The sequence below is a fragment of the Micromesistius poutassou genome (genome assembly GCF_964030765.1).
Source record: "Micromesistius poutassou genome assembly, chromosome: 14".
NCBI classification, from domain to species: Eukaryota; Metazoa; Chordata; class Actinopteri; order Gadiformes; family Gadidae; genus Micromesistius; species Micromesistius poutassou.
The window spans coordinates 17,610,074-17,626,101 of NC_140284.1; the positions used below are offsets into that span (position 1 = coordinate 17,610,074).

The window sequence follows — 16,028 nt, forward strand, 5'->3', positions numbered from 1 at the left end:
CCAAATACTTGATGGGAAAGGCCGGAAGCCCTTTTGCGCACCACTTGCTGGTGTCTTCACGGTGTTTGCTATCTCATCTCCGTATTATATTCCACACAATAACAGCCTGGATATCAGCCTGGATATCACACCGACCAGCGTGGCTCTAAAAAGTTACTAAAAAGCGTGATCGAATGAATGAGGGGCGGACCGGATGTTGCCCGTCTTCTCTGATTCGCTTTGGGGGCAGTATGGTGTTTCAACCGGCAAACATAGCACTATAAACACTGAATTTGAGTTTTGATGTCCGAATTGGGACATAGCCACGTTAAGACCCCCGGCCTGACAGAAAGAGCCTAGCGCCAGCCCGTGTCTGTCCCTGAGCGGAGGCAGGAGCGACGCGTCCCACTCCCCGACGGAACCCGAAGGTAAGCGACGCCGCCGCTGGGTCCTCACGGGCAGCTAGCCGCGGAGCTAACCGGCCTTTGCTACACGCTTCTCTACACACGCAGGGTGTCTCGTTCGAATAGTGCGATGTAGACGTATGTGTTTTCCCGAACAGCGGTCGGACACACAACGGGTCAGTGTGTTGATATGAGGAGAATCCCCTTTTTAAATGAAGTGTATTGGACAGCACCAGTCGTGTTAGCCCGGCTAACCCATCCTAGCCCTGGCGTCCTGTGCAGCAGCTGCAAGCCCTACAACAGTCATTCACCTTTTTATATACCAGGAAAGACTGTGACAAAGGATGACCTCTCCCTCTCTCTGTCTCTCTCTCTCCGATAACTTATTAAAGACCGCTTACTGCTATGTCGGTTTGTTCAAATGTGTTCAACCAATCTGCATGAAGCATGCATGTATAGGGTGAAGAAAGTTGCTACCATGGTTGCTACCTGCTTAGGCTACTTCCGTTATTCTTGAAGATAGATGCTGCTCTGGAGTGTTGTGTTTTTAAAGTTGAAGTTGAGGCATTTTAAATGAGAATATTTGTCCAAAGGAAACTCTAAATATGTAATAACTAAAATTCACTCGAGGCAACAAAAAGTGATTATTGACGTGTGAATAAAGTGCACGTTTATTCACCCCGTGTCCGGGGCTACTCTTGTTCCCTATTTAATTACATGACTTGCTGACAGTTTTCAGTAACACTGGGTGATTTAAGTAATGCGAGGAAGTGATGAAGAAACATAAAATGCCACTGTGTAGCAAAGAAGCATGTGCATTTAGTTATCATTTGAAAATGGACGACGGCACCATATCAAATTGCATGATAACTTATTGCAAAAAATAAAGCGCATGGCTGCCTTGCACCCCCGGCAGCATATGCGCTGTTTGGCCGAGGCTCGACGTGCAGCGTCGCACCACCCACGGGTTACTACAGTTCACTCACGTCTGCTGTTCTGGCCAAGGTTAACTTTGCTCTAGTTTGAACCAACATTGCTGTATGTGCGTTTAACACAGAGGCAAGTATCATGACCGATCAGTGCTCAATGGGGTTTTATTTCAGTAGTAGATGGCGTTATTATTATGCATGCATTATTATGCAGAAAAATATATAATAAGTGTATTATTTGTTTGTATCGCATCGTGTATTTTCGACCAATACCGCCTTTATGCTTGTGTGGAGCTGGAGATACTAGTTCTGTAGTATGCATTGTATGCATGTATGTTTAGAGTATCGAGTTTAGACATAGAGGGTAATGTTCACCTCCAGTGGGTGAGGGGGGGACTGTTGGTCTGGTAAGTGCACAAAGCGTTGTCCATTAGCGTTGCCCTCGATGATCATGAAAAGGGGTTTGGACTAAGAAGGTATCTGCTCTGTGTTTATATGTTGGAACTAATAATTTTAGCCTCCTATCAATGTTAAAACAGCCAATGCTCGTTAAATGTAGGCTTATTTTTGCAAGCAATGTTTTTGTTTTTTTCCTTAATCTTAGAAATAACATTAGTATGTATACACTAGTATGTCAAAGGTTCTCTTTATTTATTTTGATGATGATAATGAAACGGCTGTTCCCTAGATGCCTATCTAAAGCGGAACAGTTAAAAGCAACTGAGGTCCAAGAGATGACTCATGTACATTTTTTTGTTGAAACAGTAGTTGGCAGAAATGTGTGTTTAACCATATTTCCATGCTTACTTATATTTGTGATATACACTCTAAATGGCTTTAGGTCAATTATTGTTCAGCATTGGTATGTCTGTATCGTGTGATTTGCTTTAATGGAATGATGCCACCTGTGTTCATTGCTGAATTATATTAATATCATCACTGGTGTATGATTTATGCTTATGCTTAAGTGACTTGATTGTAATATTGAGTCCCTTGGGTACAAACACCTAAAACAGTGCATTATGTGGAATATAAAATAGTATCCATTTGTAGGCAGTTTTGTAGCTTACAAAGTGGATAATGAATCATAAAACAAATGTTTTTAATATATATTTTAAGCTGATTTTACAAATCATGTCCTCCTCCATAAAAAGGAATTACCCATGGAAACTGAATTAACCTTGGCTGACGACAATACTCTGCAGAAGAAATGGATCTAGGAGGTTTCCAACACCTGCAACAAAGGGAACCAAAATGACCCTGGCCTGACATTGTATTTGTCAGACCTTTTAAGTAACAAGCAATATTACTTTAATGCTTTTAGTTGATTAATGCAAGTTAGGACAACAAGCCAACATACCTTTTTTGAGAGCAATAAAAAGATGAGAACAATGAAAGATATGTGAGCTGTCAAAAACTGTAATGCTGACTATTTCAAAATGATTTTTTCTATGGCAATAGGCTTACATGAAGAGTAATGAGCACTCATATATTCTACAGAACGGGCTTCTTCTATATCAACCAGCTCTGTCCCAGCATTAAAATGAGCCATTGACAGGGCTATCGTCACCAGCATAACACCTGCAGTGTAACCCCCCCGGTGCATTCCCACATGTGACTTGTACTCTAAATGACCTTGACTGTCACAATGCATTTCCATCTGCATTCCTACGGTGCCTCAAGGCGTAGCAAGTAGCAATGCATCCTCTGGCCTTTTGATGTGGCTTAGAAACCTTGACCCACTGGGTATCCTAATGCCTTTGACAAGCCATGACACTCGGCTTGACTGACTCAAACTGGACATTGGTCCCGTTTTGTTTTCTGGATTTGGATTTGAGCTTTCGTGACAGACCAATTTCTGAGGAAAACTTTGTAGGCGAAGCCTTGATTGTTGAATGTTAATCCTGGAACTCTTGATAATCACTTTAATTTAGGGTGAAAGTTCAAGGGATTATTAATAAAGTACTGGTTTTGGTTGATGCAGTCCACCTCAGAGAAGAAAATATAAATACTCAATGTTACTTGTAAACTATTATACCTACTTTGAAGGTCACATGTCCCTCCCCTAGCTGATTAAACTCACAAATAGCAGAGAAGGATTGAGATTTTTATGCCAGACTTATTTTCTACCTGGTAGCCATAGGTGCTGCTCTGTTGACTCCTCCCTTGTACTGGAGGGTCCAGCCCTCTTGGTCAACATAATGAAGGGTGACATATCCAGGGTGCCTGTACCTTGCTAATCAGGCCTAATCTCATCCTCTGGATTAGTGGAAGGGAATGCATGGAAGATACTGCTTACAATTCCAAAAGCAGGATACCGTACCTATCTACCAAACATTATTTTGTGGAGTCTATTGAAGGGCCTACACTGAGTTATTTGTTTTATTTCCTCATGTAAAATTGGTGTGGCCGTGTTTTTGGAGAATTCACCCACCTGATGTCGGGGATCCTGGCGTTCCCAAATCCACTCCTGTGCTGATTGAGCACTTCCACCACTGGGATCTTACTGCGTTCTTGCTGTCATCATCATAATCTCGCCCTCCTGGTTTCCTTCTGTGAGATTAACATGGCCGCGAAGCAGGACAGATTGTGACTATCCCGTGCGCCGTTCCACCGTTCTGTTGCTTGATCAATTTAATCAAGTTTTCCCGTGATTCGAGGTTGGTATACTATACGGAGCCAAAATGCTGAACCAGAGTGCTGTGATGATCTTCACTGGGATCTGTGGGGCATTGGTGGTAATGGCCATTGCCTACTACGTCTACTGGTAAGCATAGAGGAAGAGAAGGATTGGCCTCCTACCAAAGGCCTGGGCACCGCTTTTTTGGTTCCCTTCAAATTCTGAAGAGTGCTTGTTTTGTGTTTTGAATGTGGCGTGTCAAGCTGCCCTTAGAACTTGTGACTCCTTCGCTGGGTGTTTTCATGAAGGAGTTTGATTATTAAGGAAATCAATTAATAAAATGTTTTAAATAATTGTAGTTAGAAACTCCAATGGTGTCGTTGCCAAACCTGTGCAAGTACAGTGTCTGCCTGGTTCTCACTGCTAAGACCGCATCAGCCTTATCAGTGCTGTAAGCCACACTAGACAATGCTACATGGGATTGGTTGCTATGGACGCTGTATCCAGGTGATGTGGAACAAGAACCAGCGCTCTCCACTTTAAGAAGCTTTTAACCACTATGCGTCTTATCTTCCCTTTAGACTGAGCAGGGTCACTGACTTCCCACAGAGACATAAATTGTGAAAATATTTTTTTTTCCGAGGCAGGCTACCTGCCGCCACCTGCTTGCTCTACTAGTCTTCAGCTGCCTGCCGTCTTGAGCACCCTGTCAAAACGTTAGCATCTCACTTTGCAGGCTTTTGAACGCTGCTAGGCCTTGGGCATGCAATTTCTTCTCTCAATCCTAAATTCTAACATCTGTATTTGTCCTTCTGAGGACACAGGCATTGTGTCAGTGCAGTTGACATCTGCTTTTTCTATAAATGCAGGCTTCTATTAAATCTAGTATATTTAATATCAACCACTCACCCACTCCTCTAAATTAGTGGTCGTTATTGCCTTTTATTCAAATAAGACTAATTGAACAAGACCTTGCAATGGGAACTTGCTTGGCGGTTTGATACTTTGCAGTATTATTCTCAGTGGATCAGAGAATGGATCTGTCTGTGATCCATTCTTCATTAAGTACTCTTTCTGGTTTCTCATCTTTGAGGCTTGTCTCTAGAACATGTGAGAAGATAGAATGTCACTTTCAAATTGAGGAAATGATTTGCATCAACTGATGCCTGCTCAAGAGTTTTCCCCAAGGCCTGAGCACACCTCAAACCTCAAGTGAATATGTAAACCGTAGGTTGGAGTCAATAATTTACATTGGGACAAGATGCTCCTTTAGGGATATACTCCTAGTTTTGCCTTTGAGGAATTGTTTAAGTACATCCTTTGCAACATTATAGCTTTGGATAGTTTACCATTTTAATATCCGCAAGTGAGTGGATCGTAATCTGAATCTGTCTCTAGGCCTCCCACTGTGTCTTGGCCTATAAATTGCCATCACTGAAACATGATTCTTTAAGAGCAAAGACACTAGGTCCAAATGCATGCCTGTTGAACCCACCCATCCGTGGCACAATAGAAACACACCCTCATAAAAATAACACTTGCACAATTGCAAAGAAGCAAACCCACGCTCATGGTCAATTTAAAGGCCTGGAATTTTAAAGATTAAGAATTACGAACTTCCTTTTTGAAGCATTCGTTTTTATAATCTCCTAAAATGCAGGCCTTATTTTTATTAGACATGTTTTGATCGGCTATTTTCCAGTCTATGCCAGAATGAAAATAACATCTGCTGCTTGGATTAGGGCATGCGTATTAGACCAGATAGCTATACGATTAGTACTACTGAGTAGCTCAACTTTAAGTATTGCTTATCCTCTACAATGGTTTTCTTTTTTTCTTTGTATCATTACCAGGATCAAGATTAAAATATGGGTTTCCCAAGCCAGGAGAAAAGAGTTAATGAAAACAATCTAATTGAGTCACCAGCAGGCCGGTCCATCGACAATGTTTATTTTCCATGCTGAGATGTGAAGAGCGTTTAAAAAAATTAATCAAGAGGAGAAAACAACCCCCCCACCATGGGCAGTGAACCCAAAGGGTTCACTGAACAGCACCCTCCCTACCCCAATGCGCTAGTTTCTCTACTAGGGGGACATCACAATTAATTGCATATTCATCGAGATCACGATTTTGGCCTCTGATGCATACATCTAATTTCATACACCTGTCACGTACAAATCTCAGCACAAACGATTGCGCAACTCGACCCAGTAGCTGCCAAGTAATCAATATCATTTTTGTCATAATCTTGCAGTCCTAGAAGGCTGGCAGCAGATGCCAGATGGGTCTTCATCATGCGTGCTCCCCCAGTTTGAGAGTTTCCCTGCAGACCGGTGCAGGTGGATGGGGGTCACTTGATGGTTGACGGTGACCGCAGGGCCTGTGCTGCAGTCGGACACAGGATGAAACTAAATGATAACTAAACAGATGGATGCCCTATTAAGGGCTCGGAAGGAAGGAAGGAAATATAATGAGGGGGTAAGAACGGCGATCGATCAACGGTGGGAAGGGACGTATAAAGAACTCTGTCAAATGGATTGTTTTGGTTGAACCTGCGGCTAATTTTATGGAATTGGTGGAGGACTTGTGGAGTTATTAATGTGTCGGCCGTGGGTGTATTCTTAAGTGCTATATTGAGCCGCGCCGCTGAAGAAGGTGCTGTGTTTCATTTTGATCTGCGATGAAATGTTCATATCTTACCAGGCCAATTCAAATGCAAGAATTTTCTTTGGCTTTCCTTGTTCTTCTAGTTGCTTCCACTATGGTCACCACACACATTATTTTCTGAAACGTGTGCAAATGTTTTGCAATTTGTCAGATTCTTTTTGTAGTAGAAACTTACAAAGTGTTACCAACCATGTAGAATGTTTTTAAAGTCACGTTATAAAAGACGAGAGGGATTTATCTTGCAGGGGTTTCTTGGGTAATATTTGATCCCCATATGTGCAGCTTACCTGTTCCCCTTTTCTGTCCCCAGGTCTGTACTACTGTCCGAAGGCCCCTGCAAGCGAGGATTATAAAACGACCCCACCGTGGTATGTCTTAGTTTATTATTGCTTTTAGATACATGCACAAATCTCTTGTCCACGGTCCAACATTCTGTCTGTTTCTCTGTGTGCGTGTGCGTGCGTGCGTGTGTGCGTGCGTGCGTGCGTGCGCCTGGCAGGTCGGCCGGCCGAGTGTGTAGAGAGGAGCCTAGCTGGGCTCCCTGGGCTCCACCACCATGGGTCTGCTAACCTACCTGAAGAGCCTCTTCATCCTGCAGCTGCTGATGGGCTTTGTGTTTGTGGTGAGCGGCCTCATCATCAACTTCATCCAGCTCTGCACCTGTGTCCTCTGGCCCTTCAACAAGCAGCTGTACCGCCGGATCAACTGCCGGCTCGCCTACTCTCTCTGGAGCCGTGAGTGTCCACCGCCGCGCACACACACACACACACACACACACACACACACACACACACACACACACACACACACACACACACACACACACACACACACACACACACACACACACACACACACACACACACACACACACACACACACACACACACGTGTCTGGAGGTGGAGGCATGGGAGGCATGCATCCAGCGGGGTACTTGGAAAGTTATTTGAGGCCAATGCGACGCGCCGTCTATCAGGAGAAGGTCTGTCCTTCAAGTCCTACTGCAGGGTAATATCTGCGTTATTTCCACCATGGTGGCAAAGTTTGTTTTATAGGTGTCCCGAATGTTAAAACATTACGTAGGGTAATGAGATTGTGTTCTGATGAAAATAACGTCCATAAACAAGAGCTTCTGTCAACTAAGTACGTTTCTGTAGTACGCCTGTATGGGCTTATACGTGCAGTCCAGAACTTAAAGTCAGTGTTGATGGTCAAAAAGTGGTACGCTTATTCAATGACTTCCAACTGTAAGGGCCATGACTGGTGTACTCTATAACCCGCGGGTCAGGTGTGCTGAACACAAGAAACAAATTTGACTTCTTCTTCTGCTTTTATATGGATCCTTCTTCTGCTTTGGCAGAAGTTTTTGAGTCTATTACCGGTACTTGAGTCCATTACCAGGGCCACAGCTAAATTGGCCCTGCTAGCTATATTTGTGCCTCTTGATCTTGGTCGTCAAGTAGAACTTGAATGGCTAGCCCTCAAACAAGGTGAAATGATGCCCTCATCTTCCCCGCCTCAGAGCTGGTGATGCTTCTGGAGTGGTGGTCAGGCACGGATTGCACGCTCTACACAGACCAGGCCACGGTGGACTCATTCGGCAAGGAACACGCCATCATCATTCTCAACCACAACTATGAGATTGACTTCCTCTGTGGCTGGACCATGTGTGAGAGATATGGCATCCTAGGGGTGAGTGCATGCTGTGTCTCTCTCCACCCCCCCCCCCCCTTTTTGTTGAAGACTGAAGCTAGCCTGATAATAAACCACATATATATTCCCTTCAAAGGAAGTTTGTTAATTGGATTTCACTTCACACCTTTTTTAAGCGGCTTTATGAGATCGAGACTTGGCTGCACAAGTGAACATGTCATTTATTATGAATGAAAACTACCGAAGAGGAAATGGCATTAATTACGGTGTTTTTATATTGCACGCAGAGTTCAAAGGTGTTGGCCAAACATGAGCTACTGAAGGTGCCTCTGATTGGCTGGACCTGGTACTTCCTGGAGATTGTCTTCTGCAAGAGGAGGTGGGAAGAGGACCGCGACACGGTCTTCAAGGGTCTGGACGCGCTGAAGGACTACCCAGAGTTTATGTGGGTAGGTACACGGAAGTATGATTTAAAGACATTGGTTCTTTTTGAAATTAAAGTTAGGTTTAGGACATCGTAAGGGTATCCACCCCAAAGAAAAACCCAGGCGATGAGGAGTCTGGGTTTGGGTTGTTTGACGCAAAAGATTCCCGATCCCTATAACATGTCTGAACAACATTAGCTTGATCCAGGTTTTTTTTACACCTCCGTCCTCATAGTAACCACCAGCTGTATTCAAACCGGCTCGGCAGGAGGCGAACTGTTTATTTTGCCTTCAGGGCGTGCACAAACAGGAGGGTTCGGGCCAGTGCGCATTCATCTCGTGCACTTCGGAAAAATAGGTTTTCCTGCTGCGCTTTGATATGGAAAAAAAAAAAAAGACCTCCGATGAAAGTTCAGGTCAGGATAACAGACATCCGAAGCATCTCTTTGGCTGACCGTGTGTCGCAGCATTGGGGTTTTATATTTGTATTAACAAAAAAAAGCACATATCTGGATGTGTTTCTAGGTCAGTAGGGCTCCTGTATTCACTCCTAACCCACTCCCTAGAGGTGTCATTTTGTATATTTTCTTTAAAAAAATGTCTCCTTCCTGTCGGGGCCGGCCTGCCTTGTGGAGATTAGGCAAATCGCTGGTTGATCTGATTACCAGGCCCCAAAGTCGCACATCAAGTCACGTCGCAGTGACATGGCTTTCGAGGGCAGCCCGAGCTATTTGCGACACGCTTTATCTCCAAGACGACGACTTAGTTACAACAGACGGTTTTGTTAAGGCTCCATTAAGTATTGTGTAATTGATCCTCGCTAAAGCTTGTGAGGGGAAACAGAGAAGAAAGCCGGTGATGTCTCCATCTCCTTTATTACAAGTCCTTTATTCCCTTTTTGTAGTTTCTGCTGTACTGCGAGGGCACCCGCTTCACAGAGAAGAAGCATGAGATCAGCATGCAGGTGGCGGAGAGCAAAGGGCTGCCCAGACTCAAGTACCACCTCCTCCCCAGAACCAAAGGCTTCACCACCACCCTGCAGTGTCTCAAGGGCACAGGTGAGACACATACGCACACAAGTACATGTGTATTTAAAGGAAAGCCCCAAACCCTTGTGGTGCTGGCCCGAATTTTAAAGTTTAAAGCCGCGTACAACACCAAAAACGAAGCGCAGTTTCAATTTGCGTTACACGTCTGCTTTTCAATGCTGCTTTTCACCAGGCATGGCCGAGATGACCGCCATTCGACTCTATACTTGTTGTGGGAGTCACAGAGACTTCCATGAGCCCAACGCCGTCGTGTTTAGGTTCAAAACACAAAACACACACAACAAAACACACACAACTGGATGACTGCCGCTTCTGTTATTCAATCAGGACTTCAGGATGTGACGGTTGCTGAGAGCATCTCAACGCTTACTGGCTTTCATGACACAGCTTCACGGGAATTTTTTTTTGTACGGATTTGTGTCGTTCACACTACTGGGATGCCCAGCCAGAATGTGCAGTCTCATCGTGACTTTGAATTGACTTTGTGTGTAATCGCACGGTGTAAAAAAATTGCTGTGCTTTAAGTGTGAACTTTTTAAGCCTCAGATCATCGTTTTTTTCCTAACAAAGATTTTAATATTCTTAGATAGAAGTCCTAGTTCGACTGAGTTACCACAGAGCTTCAATGTAGCCTCTAAGTGTCAGAAGACGCGTGTTGCATAGTATGAGAATAGCCCTACTTGCATTTAGGGCATTTAACAAACGTTTTTATCCAAAGCGATTTACGATTCAGTAAATTTGTCAGAAGAAAAACAATATATTGCTGTCGGTACAGTATTCATAGAAACAGTTGTCAAATATTTAGAATTGCTAGGTTAACCATTTTCCTGTAAATACAACAAAATGATAAGATGCTACACACTGCTAAGTACTAAGCCTACTTCCAATCCTCACAAATTAGATTAGAGGTTTGATGTTCATCATGTTAAAGTTCTGATTTATTTGCCCGGCGGGGACTACTAATTTTCACACCACACGGGATTGCGGGTGACTGATCGCCATTAAAGGAAAATTCATCGCTCCTCGTTATATTCATGTTTATTCAATTACCGTTTATTATTGGTAGAAAGAGCTTTTGGTTTCCTGGTGTCCGTGTTTAAACATTGAAATAGCTGCTAAATAAGTCAATTAACAAAGCCTCTCTATAACCTTTTAATTAACGCTTGCCTCAAGCTCTTATTTCTATGGCCGCAACTGCCTAGTGGGAGTGCCACCATGGATTTCATGCATTTAATAATATTAGTTACCAGTTAGTATAATGTCTCTCCATCACTTTAGCCTGTTCTCAGACTGGAAGGCAGGTGTCAAAAGTGTTACTGAAGCACTCGTAACTAAAAGGAACAAAGGATAACTCTGTCATCCCATGTTCGGCCAGGCTTTTTTGATGATGGCTGCCGTTGCCTCAACTGAAGTGTTCTTGGACAGAGAGATGTCCATTTTAATTGTATCCATGGGATATTTGGACTAAATGTAACCTCACCTGCTACCTGCGGTTTGCAAATATGCATGCGCATTACACTAAAACAAATTTTGGATAATAAATCTTTTTTCATGAATGAACATTCAAATCCTCCCTGAGATTTGAATGCCTAGTATTTGGATATCAGGGCTCAGCTGTTGGCTCTACCCATTCCCATGGAGATGTCCCATGATGTACTAACCGTGTTGCATCCCGTTGTTGTTCCCAGTCACCGCCGTCTACGACGTGACGCTCAACTTCAAAGACCAGCAGACCCCCACCCTGCTGGGCATCGTGCAGGGCAAGAAGTACAAAGCGGACCTGAAGATCAAGTGAGTACATCCTTCTACCTCCCCCTCCCCCTCCCGGAGTTATGCGTGACCGATTTAAGACTCAGTCGTCAAGTGGTCAGTGTCAGGATGATGCATTAGTCTGCCAAAGCAAAGCCCCCCCCACCAGCCCCCTCTCACATAGGGTTGCAGTCCAATGGACAGTATGCATTTTAGCATGCCCCTTGAAGGCCAACAGCTCCGCAGGAAGGGGCTCTGAATCTTGGCTTGTGTTCTAACACTCTTCAGGCCTCAACGAGCTTGAGGCCATTAGTATTGTGAAAGCCAGGGCCAGTTGCCCTCTCCCACCTCCCTCGGAAAAGAGGCCTGAGGCAGGGAACAAGATGGAGGTGGGCCACAGGTGAAATACCGGTTTTAATTGGCAAGCCAACGACATTTCCTACATTTCATTCACTCTAAGAGCATGTTTCAAATTGCAGATTCTCAATCAAATAAAGTTTACTGCAAGATGATTAATGTACATTATTTATATTTTTGTTTGTTTTATTAAATCAAATAAGCTGCATTTTGATTGGGAACAGCCAAAAACATGGTTAAGAATATCATGTTTCACCGGTGCCCACCCCTCTAGCAAAGGCACCAGCGTGATCAGGACTGGGCTAGAGACTAGGTAAAAGTTCACTGCAGCAAATCGACTTAGCAGGGCTCCCTGGTGAAGCTGTGGTGTCCAGTAGGTTGGGTGGAGGCCTCCAGTGGTCAGAATGGCTATAGCGGACTCGTCAACCCGGTCAGCAGTTCTACTGTGTTCTTTTTCTTGCTTTCCCCCTTTTAGCTGACATATTCTCTCTCTGTCTCTCTCTCTCTCTCTCTCCCCCCCCCCCCAATCAATTCCAGGCGATTCCCTGTGGAAGAGATCCCTGAGGATGAGAAAGAGTGTGCCAACTGGCTGCATAAGCTCTATCAGGAAAAGGTAAGGTCACATAGTGTTAGAAGGGACCCAAAAAGGAAGTGTGTCCCCATTGGATCACAAGCCGTCAGCGCTATCTTTTATTATTTGACTCTTCCCTCCCCCTTCTCTCTTGACTTATACAATCTAGGACGGCAGTAATTGAAGATTCTCAAATGTGTCTTATATTTTTCCTGTTATCAGCTAATTAGTGTGGCAGATGGTAATGAATCACAGACACTGCAACTCTCAGTTCTGCTGACTTGGGGTATCTCGTGGGGGGTGCAGAGGAGCATGCTGGCCTTTAGCTGTTCGCTAGGGCCTGTAGTTGGCATTCATGCAATCACTGAGATGCTCATCGCAGTTTGACATTTTAAAATCTAAGCAATTATTTAAACGGTGTGGGCGCAGGTCTGCTGTGATGTGCCAACGCTGGTGCAAACACTCGAGTTGACCTCCCATAAGGAACACCACCAGATAATGACGCAGGACATAAAAAGTGGTGAAGAAGCCCCCTTTTCTAGAAGTGTGCTGTTCCTTTGCTCACACGCGCTGTGCCGTCCCGTGCCCAGGACGCCCTCCAAGAGCACTACCACAAGGAGGGCAGCTTCCCAGGGCCCACCGTCATCCCTCCCCGGCGCCTCTGGACGCTCCTCAACTTCCTGTTCTGGGCCACCTTGCTGCTCTCGCCCCTCATCAACTTCGCCTACGGCGTGGCCGTCAGCGGCTCGCCCCTCCTCATCATCGGCTTCCTCCTCTTCCTCATCGGAGGTAGGTGTCCGGCTCACGTCGTCTTCACAGACACCCCCCCCCCCCCCCCCCCCCCCCGCGCACCCGGGACATCTTTCAGCGTGGTGTCCATTTTAGGGATCGACCGATATGGGTTAGGGGCCGATAACGTTTTTCATCAGTCTTGGCTGATGACCGATATGGCCTGCCGATTTTCTTGAGTCGATATTTGGAGCAGATACTGCTTTTGTTCCCTCAATTTACATCAGAAAAATGACACAATGATGATAACAAATGTTACAAGTCTCAATTTAAAAAAGGAACATTTGTTGAACTGTCTGTAAATCATGCCGGGGGGGGGGGGGGAATAAAAAAAATCGGCCGATGCGATACACGTAAAAAAAAACGCAAATATCGGCCAGATCTATCGGTCGATCACCATTCTACAACGCTGCCATTTGAATGGATGGGTTAGAGCACTGCAATTAGTTGCAGTCTCAAATTCGACTCTGGCTTCGTCAGGTTGCAGGGTCGTATTGCAACAGTACTGTACAGCAGTACTGGGATTATGCTGCCTGATGCTATTAATATATTCATGCATTTCATTTCATTTATTTTCAGTACGTTTCTGTATTAATGGGATAATTCCCAATAAGAGCAAGTTAGTGGATTGAAGTATAATGCCTGTATTGTAATGCGTACAGTAACTGTACTCGGATGAACTTCTCAACACGCGCTGCTGGTGTCTTGTGCCGACTGTTTTGAGTATTTTTAATCTCTGCCGGGCAAACTGGACAAAGCGTCTTAACAAGCTCAGCTCTCCCCAGCGTATGACCTGCACTCGTCTTCCTCTAATCTTTCCTTATGCGTTTTTTTTTTTTCCCCTCATTCTTCTGCACAATCTCCGTCTCCCTCATCCTCTTTACCTCTCCCCAGCCTCCATCGCAATCCGTCGTCTCATCGGTGTCACCGAGGTGAACAAGACCGGCTCCAGTTACGGCAACCCGGTGGCCAAGAAGCAAAACTAAAGCTCTTCATCCCCCACCTCACCTCCCCCCCTCCTCCTCCCCTCCCCCAGTCCATCCCCACCTCTCTGCGTGTCCCAGTTTACCGGAGCCCACTGGTCTGTATGCGCCCCCCTCTCCTCCCACCACCTCTGTTCTCCCTCTGGATGAGGCACGCAGGCTCAAACTAATGAATAAAACAAAAATCCAAGTTTAAAATAATAAATAATGTTACAGGACTTACACGAGACACGATAGAGGGAGAAAGGGAGAGAGCGAGCGAGGGAGGGGGAGAGAAAGAGAGAATTTAGACTGTGGACCTAGCTCTCTGGCGTAGACGACGCAGGGATTAATAATAATCCCTTTAAGGACACACTCAAGAACGGGGGTGGGGGGGGGGAGTGCGTGTGCGCCCCCGCCCCTCTCTCCCCTGAACGGCCCGCCCACCCGAGTCATGGACAGCCAATCCGTCGGTGCCGTTTCACCGGGCGCTCCAGCTCCACCGCAACACCACGTCTGATGCCCCTCGCCCCAACCTCGCCCGGAAGAAGGAAAAAAAAAAAAGACTTCTCTTGGTGTCCCCCAGGACACTTCTGTTGTTGTTGTTCTGTTCCTCATCTCAACACACGGTTGACGTTTTCCTCGTATTGTTTCGCTAACTGCGACGAGTAAAGGGTCTCGGTCCGCCCAAAGGGCTCGGCCCGGTTCCCCCTGTTGTGGTTTGCGTCACGTGCGGGTGGTTTCTTAACCGTTAGGAACTCTGAACAGGCTCTGAGGTTCCTGGGGCCCAGAGAAGGAAGCAGAGTTTTCAATAAGGACGATAATGAGTAAAGTGTCCCGACCAGTAGTCAGTGGGACTCACTGAGAACCATTTCCATTTGGCTATTCCCTCTTGACCTTGAAATGCAATTGCATAAAGTGATTGCTCTTCATCCACCTGGTTTCACCTCCAAACACGTTTAAAGCTTAGTACGATCTCTCAGCACTTGATTTATGTTGTGTACTGGCAAGTGATACAATCTAATTGTAACATGTCATATGTAAGATAAAAAATCTTTATTGACATAAAATGTAAATGTATCTTTGGCATTCTGGCAACACATTTATATCAGTAAAATAAATGGTACACGGTATAAAACTGCTACAACGAACCGCAAACAGCATGGGATTGACAGTGAAGAGCACCTAAACTACATAAAATACATCTTCAGCAGCAGCAGTGTTCACGAGAGGGGGTATGTTAGTTTATTATTTCCCTGTTTAGAATGCACCAGTCAGCGCACCAGTTATTTCTTGTACACATTTTCGCTGGCTAGTGGGACGGGGAGTCAATAGTGAAGGGGTGGGGTTATTAAAGAAAAAAAAACATTTTGGGACCGATTGTATAGGTCCTGGAGTTGCAATTATTTGTCTCCGGTGATCTGGCTGGCCTGGGTGCCCACCTCAGCTTCTTCATGTCTAACAGAGGTTTCCATACAAGGAGACCATGTTAAAGGTGAGAACACTCGCCGACCTGTCACCGGTTGACCCTAGGCCGCTGGCAATGAAGTCCACAGGTTCCTGCACTATATCTGCAGGACTACAAGAATAATATTTAAACCTTGCCTTAATTCAAGCTGGCTTATGCAAAGGAGTGCTTATTTATTTTTGTCAACCCCTTTATTTTCGTTCAATCAAGGGGTATATCTTTCTTTACCCACCACCACAGCGATGTGTTGATCATTATGGGGTCAAAGCATGCGGGACGGGCACTGCTGTTTTGTTTGAATATGTAACTTAGCGCTGCTCACTGAAAATGAAAGGTGCGTTTCATTTAATACCGTGCTATATGCAGCTCGGTATTACTGTTTTCTGTCCAATATCTCACAAAAAA

The 16,028-nt window shown here is 45.0% G+C and overlaps 1 protein-coding gene across 2 annotated transcripts; it reads left to right on the plus strand.

The window, feature by feature from the left end:
• Window positions 1–198: 198 nt before the first annotated feature.
• Window positions 199–15,225, plus strand: LOC311358530 (1-acyl-sn-glycerol-3-phosphate acyltransferase gamma-like). 2 transcript variants are annotated; one of them, XM_084478584.1, is made up of 10 exons: window positions 199–407; window positions 6,910–6,967; window positions 7,099–7,333; window positions 8,123–8,292; window positions 8,541–8,702; window positions 9,583–9,736; window positions 11,416–11,518; window positions 12,371–12,446; window positions 12,995–13,193; window positions 14,088–15,225. In XM_084478584.1, exons 3-10 carry the CDS (start codon window positions 7,156–7,158, stop codon window positions 14,177–14,179), a joined length of 1,134 nt encoding a protein of 377 aa, XP_084334710.1. In that variant the 5' UTR covers window positions 199–407; window positions 6,910–6,967; window positions 7,099–7,155; the 3' UTR covers window positions 14,180–15,225. The 2 variants fall into 2 exon arrangements, with proteins under 2 accessions (XP_084334710.1, XP_084334711.1); XM_084478585.1 differs by lacking the exon at window positions 199–407 and adding an exon at window positions 1,377–1,442.
• The last annotated feature ends 803 nt before the right edge of the window (window positions 15,226–16,028 follow it).

What these genes read in the sequence shown, in the direction of transcription:
- LOC311358530 (XM_084478584.1), top strand. Translation starts at nt 7,156, where the DNA reads ATGGGTCTGCTAACCTACCTGAAGAGCCTCTTCATCCTGCAGCTGCTG. An exon ending in CGCCTACTCTCTCTGGAGCC is followed by an intron (nt 7,334 to 8,122) that starts GTGAGTGTCCAC and finishes TCCCCGCCTCAG; the next exon opens with AGCTGGTGATGCTTCTGGAG. An exon ending in AGAGATATGGCATCCTAGGG is followed by an intron (nt 8,293 to 8,540) that starts GTGAGTGCATGC and finishes TATTGCACGCAG; the next exon opens with AGTTCAAAGGTGTTGGCCAA.